Below are 7,547 nucleotides of genomic sequence, written 5' to 3' on the forward strand. Positions count from 1 at the left end.
TATTTTTCCTCATACTGCCTGGGCTGCAGCACCTCTTTTCCCCATCTGTCTGAAACCAGAGTCCACTCTGTTGTGATTGGTCAACCGATAGAGAAATCCCCAAAAATCATAATGGGGCCCGTTCAAACTAGCTGAAAAGTCAGGTGATCCCCAACATCATTAACCATTATTGTCTGTACAAAATATCACAGAACAATACTTGTTTACATATTTTAATCTGAACTAATGTGGTGGTGCTAGCATGGCTAAAAACACACAACATACTCATGAATTGCCATTAACAGTTTATTACACAGTGAAACATTATTGACCTAGAATGAACATGTGCACTGCGTCTGTTAGAAACAAAAGTAAGGAATGCTTTTAATTTGTTACAAAACAGTACATTGTGACTAAGGAATGCTTTTAAGTATCAGCAGTATTAGGAAAATATGTTGGCTCCAATGATGCAAACCGTTAGTTGAGTTTGGAGAGCACACTAAGAAGTGCTGAGGCGCTCAGTGGTGGAAGAGCCGCAGGTTGGTGTGCACCAGAGTGATGCCCTGCTCGTTACAGGCATCAATCACAACCTGATCAGCAGCAGAGCCCGCTGGAGCTGCGATGAACCCAACACCACTCTACACAAACACACACACACCGGGAAGTAACGTTAGTAAAGTTATATTTTCAAAGTTGAAAGTGTTCCCACAAGGTAAGACTTAAACAGGTGTCTGCAGGCCATTCCCATGCCTATGTGAAAGATGTTATATTTACCCGTTTGGCACGATCTATGTTATCTCTGAAGGGGAAGAAGGCATCAGAGCTGACAGCCACAGCCTGCAGGGAGCTGATCCAGTTCTTCTTCTCAGTCTCTGACAGAGGCTCAGGCACCTCTTCAAACTTCGACTTCCAAACGTCCAAGTCTGGGCCCTGTCAACACACAATACGGGACCTTTCAGTTACTCTCAATGTCTCAAACATTACATGTGAACTGTGTGTGCTTGACGGCCACTGTGGAAGCAGTTTAAACAAATGTATTCAAGTCAGATGTAATGCAGCCATAGCTGCTGCTAAGTTGCTATAGCTCTGTTTTGAGCAAAATCAAACCTGATAAGAATGACCAGTCACTGAGAAATGTGTATACTTAAAAAGGTAGGGTAGGTAATTAACTTCAGAAACACTTTTTGTTATATTCCATGGAATGCTCTTAACATCCCGATAGCAATGAATAAATTAAATGCTTTGACAATAAATATATACAAATATTTCATCTGTGGAAGCCGTGGCGCTGTAAAAAGCAAGTCCAATTATCTGCCGCGGGCCGAGGCAGATCATTGGATGGCCTACCTGCCTGTCAGCCTTCCATCTCGTGCACAAACTTATCTCGTGCCCTCATTGGTCATGTGCGCGTTCGTGTGTGTTGGAGGAGGGGCTCTGTAAGGAAGTCTGAAGGAAGGGGCAGATTGTTTTCGGCTGCGTACTTTCAAAATTCTAGCTTACTCGAGCTGGTTTCTCCATTCTTACCTACCCTACCTTTAAGTAACACAACATTGCAAATACACTGAATGGCTTTTCTTACAGAGCTGGCAGTAAGAAATTATTGCAGGTGTTACTGGAATTGTCTTCCTACCACAACAGTACAACTTAACTACTGCTTTATCCTCAAAGTGTTTGTTGCCCGTTGTTACCCACTTACCTCTCCAATGGTGTCGCTGACATACTGGTCGATTGCGTTGGCAATCTCCGCTCGCTTCACACCGCTGCGGAACTTCATGTTCAGGACCTGAGGGTGGTGTCTCAGCCACCAGTTATCAGCTTTGTCCCCTGCCAGACGGGTGCAGTGGATACGGGACTGCTGCCCTGCTCCAATACCAACAACCTGTAAAACACAGAGAAAACATTAGAGTATAAAGTGTAGGTCTCATCCGGATTCCTCTCTCCTCCCTTTATCTGCCTGTTCTTACCTGTCCATCTTTAGCGTAGCAGACAGAGTTGGACTGAGTGTACTTGACAGCGATGGTGGCCACAGCCAGGTCCCGCACAGCTCCCTCTGAGAGCTTCAGAAAGGTAAACACTTTGATGAGATTGTGTAAACAATAAAATAGTTATTTAAAAAAAGGACATAAGTACACTACAGTGACTCACCGAGCCCTTGGAAACAACGTTGCTGAAGAACTCCTTATCGATCATCGCTCCATTCCTCTTCTGTTTGAGATAGAGACCAAACAGCACTCTGACCTCCGCCTCATCCGGCGCATACTCTGGATCCATCTGGGATTAAGGCACACATTGTTAATAGGAACATTTACCTTAACCCTCATTCTAATGATCATTATTTAAACATGATGATGATAAAAAAACTCTCACCTGAAGCACACAGTAGTTGCCATTCTTCTTCTTGCAGAGGATCTTAAGTGCCTCCTTATCATAACCAGGAGCGATGATACCATCAGACACCTGAGAGCACATATGAATCATCAAAGCAATGTTGCAGCAATAAAACTAACAGATTATTTGTTCTTTTCTTTCGTACATATTATTTTACCTCTCTTGATATGATCTTGGCAGTGGGAACATCACAAACATCGGACACAGCGATGAAGTCTCCAAAAGAGGACATTCTGTCGGAGCCCCTGGCCCGGGCGTAGGCCGTGGCGAGGGGGGAGAGGTCCTTCAGCATGTCGTGCACCATGCACACCTTGGCCTCCTCCTCACTCAGAGGAACTCCCACGGCAGCGCCTTCAGAAGAAACATGAAGAGTCATTTTAATATAAGGAACTACATTTCAGCTCCATATTTATACCCTGGAGAATGAATCTCTTTTCTCACCAGCAGGGCTGACATGTTTGAAGGAGGCGGCAGCAGCCATGCCGAGGGCGCTCTTCAGCTCTCTGACCAGCTGCCAGGCGTTCAGAGCGTCACACAGGTTGATGAAGCCGGGGGAACCGTTGACCACTGAGAGGGGGGGAAATGAATGATGTCAAGGCTAGGTCATTTTTTGTTATACTTTTTGTCAGAACTTTTTTTGACAAGGTTATTTTTCCTTGTTTGATAAGGACAGTGCATGTTATATTATACATCAGTGTAAAATGCTGGAGCTAGAAATATGTTAATTTACATCAGTAGTTTCCAGTATTTTAGGAGTCAGCGATGAGAGGACACTACTTCCAAAATCACTGCCTGCTTTATATGTCATCTACACTTATTAGTTTCTTGCAAAAAGTGGCACGAAATGAGCTCTTGAGACAAAAACTGTTTTTGTTTGAGGCTGTTAACATGTTGGTTTCTGCTGTAGAGTTGGGCTTTCTTTTGGAGACTCTTTTAAAGGCAGGCCTCAAGTGGCCATTCAATGAACTGCAGTTGTTGGTACTTCTAGATTCACTGCCCCACACAGGTTGGCGATTGTTAAAAGGTATGCCATAAAAAAACTGTTTAAGTTTGCCATTAAAAGTCATTGTATTGTAGCAAAGTGTAGTATAGTATCTTCTCATCTGACTCAAAGTAAGCAAAGAAGTGTATTTTCCAAAATGTTAAACTCCTACTTTAAAGCCAAACTTATAAACAATGACTGCTTCAGGTCAGAGGAGACAGCTGTGATGGGATGGGGGGGGGGGGGGGGGGTCTTTACCTTTGAGGGGGAGGGCTGGGCGCAGGGTGTAGAGCTGGGCAGGGGCTTGGTGGGGGTTCATGCCGTAGCGAAGAGGCAGCTGTGAAACACCACGGCTGTACTGTCCACGAAAGTAGTCAGATATGGCCTCGTCATACTGAGCTGTGTGTGTGAAGGCCTGAAGAGCAGAGAACAAATACACACTGATGATGAACCAAATATATGAAAATGAAAACACATAATCTTTTGTTTTGTACCAAATGCAGTTATTTTCGTTAAGGCATCTACAGTGTATCCAAAGAATTGAAGGTCAAAATTCCTATATATTTTTTAAGACCATTTCTGCGCAGTTTATATATTGGTATCCCAAAGCAAAGCAAAGCAGTAAATCATTTGTGATCTTAAACTGATCTGTTTTTGTGTTTAGCCATAAGTTCAGTTGGACTTCAAAGTCCTGATGTTAAAATCTGTAAACAAATATTTCAACACTTAAAACAGAAATCCTTCACTGGACTGGACTTTGACTTGCACTGAACCTCAAACATAATCAACCTAAAATGAATACTGGGGAAAAACAAATACCTCATCTGAAATCAGTTATTTGATCAACATTACATTATCTGACTTTTGCCTCAAAAACCTCAATGTTTAATCAGCATACAATGGGTTAGTTATAACTATTACACAATCACTTTGAAACCTGCTCAATCATTATTGAGCCAAAAGCAGGATTCAACACAAGTCTGAACAGTGATGGGCGAGATGAACAGATGTTTTACGTAGAAGTAGTTAAAGGATCAAGAAAGGCTGATAGCGAGACATTAAAACGTTTAAATAAAAGAGCTCTAGTCAAATATTGAAATGTTTATAAAATGTGCTCCAGAAGTGTGGAGTAATTGTATTACACATAATACAGATAATCTACCCCTAAATATCCTAGTTCGTATATATTCAAATTAAATGTTGGGAAAATATATAAAGTGGCGTTACTTTTAGGGCCAGAGTCCTGCGGGTTTCCAGGGTTGTATCTTTGTCTCCTGAACTCTCCATCTCCTTGGCAACCAGCAGGTAGTCAGCAGGATCACACACTATAGCGACGCGAGCATGATTCTTTGCCGCCGCTCTTAACAGAGTTACTCCACCTGGGAAGGAAGAAACACTTGTTAATGCACAAGCTAAATAACTATGTTTTAATGTAAAGTGATATACTTATATTCAGGTAATTGACTACATGCACACAGTCTCCTCTGCACACTCACCGATATCGATCTGCTCCACGGCATCGTCCACTGTCACACTCGGGTTAGAGACCGTCTTCACAAAGGGGTAGAGGTTGCACACCACCACTCTTTAAAAGAACAACACAGAATGAATGTCATACTCCTAATAAAGATCATCACAAAAAAAAACACACAAAAATATACAAGCATATACAACACTACAACAATATGCAACACATACAAAACAACAACATTGCCATTTAGGGCGACTTTCTACCAAGTGATATCAGTGTTAGAAAATGAGCAACATTCAAACAGTGCAGCTGTAGAAAATTCATAAAGACATAAGAGAAAACTGTATTAAACATCTATGAATTAAAGAAATAATAAAAAATTGAACTACATTGTAATCCTAGCTTCAAAAGTCTGTTTATGCTCAAGACCTCCCAGAAAGAATTAATTGAGAGCTTTACTTTTAAATACAGGGGGGCATTTGAAAATAAAATGTACATACATTTTCTAGTTGTTGTCTGTGTTTCTATGCTACATATTTTCTTTATTGTACTTGTGTGACTGTTGTTTAAGCAACACTGTGATCAAGGATCATCTTTCATCCTAATCAGATGATTGACTCAACCTCCCCCTCATTTACCTCATTTAAACACATCATTTATCAACTGGTCAAGATAAAGAAGTATGTATGTGTGTTTATCAGATTTCTAATCAAATGTATAGTTGAATTCCCCAAATACCAAATCTGTAAAGTCTGATTTTATCACATTTCAGTGGTAATCAAATGAGAGTCACAGGACTAGCTTGAAAGCAGGAGCAGCACGTTTCTATTAACTCAGAGGCTAAATGAACTACACATGCTTCCTAATGAGACAACACAAGTCTTTATTCTAATTATATTAGCTTATGATCTGCCACAGGTCGTGCATGCTCTTTGATTAAACTGGGCTTTGTAGGAAATGTTTCTAAATCCTACCTTTTCTCCCCAAATATATCCATTATGCTATTTTAAACCTGAGACTATAATAAAATATCCAATGTCAGTGATAGGTGTGAGTTTATGTTTTAGACTTTGTTGCTGGGCTTCTCTCACCTGACCAGGCTGTAGCCGAGCTTCTCCATGTCTGCGGTGTCAGAGGGGGTTTTCCTGGCCAGGATGCCCCCATGCACAGCGGGGTGCAGGGTCTTCACTCTGCCCCCCAGCATCTCTGGATGTCCAGTCAGCTCAGACACATCCCTGACACACAGCAGAGGCACACACAGGTTACAGAGGGACAGAGCTGATATATGTTAATTTGGGGAAAACACACTAGTGTATTATTTTAAGGACTATTCGAGTACCCACCTGACAGCCAGGCCAGCCTCTCGCAGGGCTTTGGCTGTGCCCCCTGAGGCGACCAGAGACAGTCCAACATCCACCAGCCTTTTGGCAAAGTCCACCAGTCCAGTTTTGTCTGACACACTCAAAAGTGCTGCAAGGACAGATAAAGAGGATACTTACCAAACAACTTAAAGGCAAGCATTATGACGGACGCAAAAGAGGAGTACATAACGATATAAAGCAGACCACGTTGGCTAGTGTTAGCCAGAGTGCTAGCAGCCTGCATGTCGCAGATACAAACTTCTTAATTTGTTCAGTTTTAAACAGAAAGTCTTACCAAGCTCTGAGGAGGCCATGTTAGATTCACGTTGTCAGTCTGCAGTGTGTGTGTGGTGTAGAGAGGGTTCAGCTCAGTCTCCACTCTGTGTAACAAGGATAACTCCAAAATAAGTTTTGTGTAGGATGAGACAAATCTACACGGTTTTCATTGCCTCATCATGTGCTTCAAAACTGCAAAGACCCGCCCTGCTGAGGACGGCCCGCCCATTACAAACAAGTGCACCCAAAATGGCTACACTGCGCAGAAAATGCGCATTTTCAACCGAAAGTACAACAATTACGATAAGTAATGTAATGTATTTATAGTATGTCAAAGGGTAAAGATATCTGGGTCATTCCAGAATTGGAGGAAATGTCCCACATATAAAAAAATCAAATAATCCATGCCCAAAAAGCTAAAACATGCACTTGTTGTGTTACATACTTGTCTTGAGACAACATGCATATACAGTTGTAGAAAAGGTGGTTTCAAAATATTATTTAAAATATCAAATAGCTCTCGAACACCCTAATTTTGCCTTTTTCTCTTGTCCCAGCTTCTTGGTGACCAACTTGCATGTCAAATATAACATTTAAAATAGGGTTTTTATTTACTTTTGTTGGTATTATTCTATTGATATGTCTCTTGTAATGGTAAAATCAATTTGTTAAATCATAAACACATTTTAAATAACACTAATTCTACACTGAAAGTGTGTCCCACAACATGCCTGTTACGAAACCTTTTTAGCTTGGCAGAGGAAGTGAAAAAACTGTTTGTCACATGACACAGTGGAAACTAAGGACATCAGCAAGCCATGGGTAGACCAAAACTAAGTCCTCTCTTTTATTTTTTAATATATATCCAATCTTGTCACTCTTGAAGGAGTGTGGCACTCATACAAACGCAACCCTGTTACTCACATTATGAGACTAAAACAAATTAATTTCAAATGTATCTTTCTTTAGTTAAATATCTAAGTGTGTCCATTCCTTGACAATAGCATTACATTGTGCAGCTAGCATTAATTCCTGAGGTAAAAGCAAAAATTAGCATTGATTTGCAACCCTGTTACTATAATTAGCGTAA

At 41.1% G+C, this 7,547-nt stretch overlaps 1 protein-coding gene across 1 annotated transcript; it reads right to left on the reverse strand.

Annotated features, from left to right (window-relative positions):
* Positions 1-267: 267 nt before the first annotated feature.
* Positions 268-6,649, reverse strand: atic (5-aminoimidazole-4-carboxamide ribonucleotide formyltransferase/IMP cyclohydrolase). The gene is made up of 14 exons (XM_034117028.1): positions 6,477-6,649; positions 6,164-6,290; positions 5,912-6,055; positions 4,846-4,934; positions 4,577-4,728; positions 3,608-3,764; positions 2,809-2,934; positions 2,525-2,718; positions 2,347-2,436; positions 2,125-2,250; positions 1,944-2,036; positions 1,676-1,858; positions 754-909; positions 268-617 (listed from the first exon to the last, which is right to left on the reverse strand). Exons 1-14 carry the CDS (start codon positions 6,493-6,495, stop codon positions 498-500), a joined length of 1,776 nt encoding a protein of 591 aa, XP_033972919.1. The 5' UTR covers positions 6,496-6,649; the 3' UTR covers positions 268-497.
* Positions 6,650-7,547: the final 898 nt, after the last annotated feature.

The sequence above is a fragment of the Trematomus bernacchii genome, unplaced genomic scaffold (assembly GCF_902827165.1).
Source record: "Trematomus bernacchii unplaced genomic scaffold, fTreBer1.1, whole genome shotgun sequence".
NCBI classification, from domain to species: Eukaryota; Metazoa; Chordata; class Actinopteri; order Perciformes; family Nototheniidae; genus Trematomus; species Trematomus bernacchii.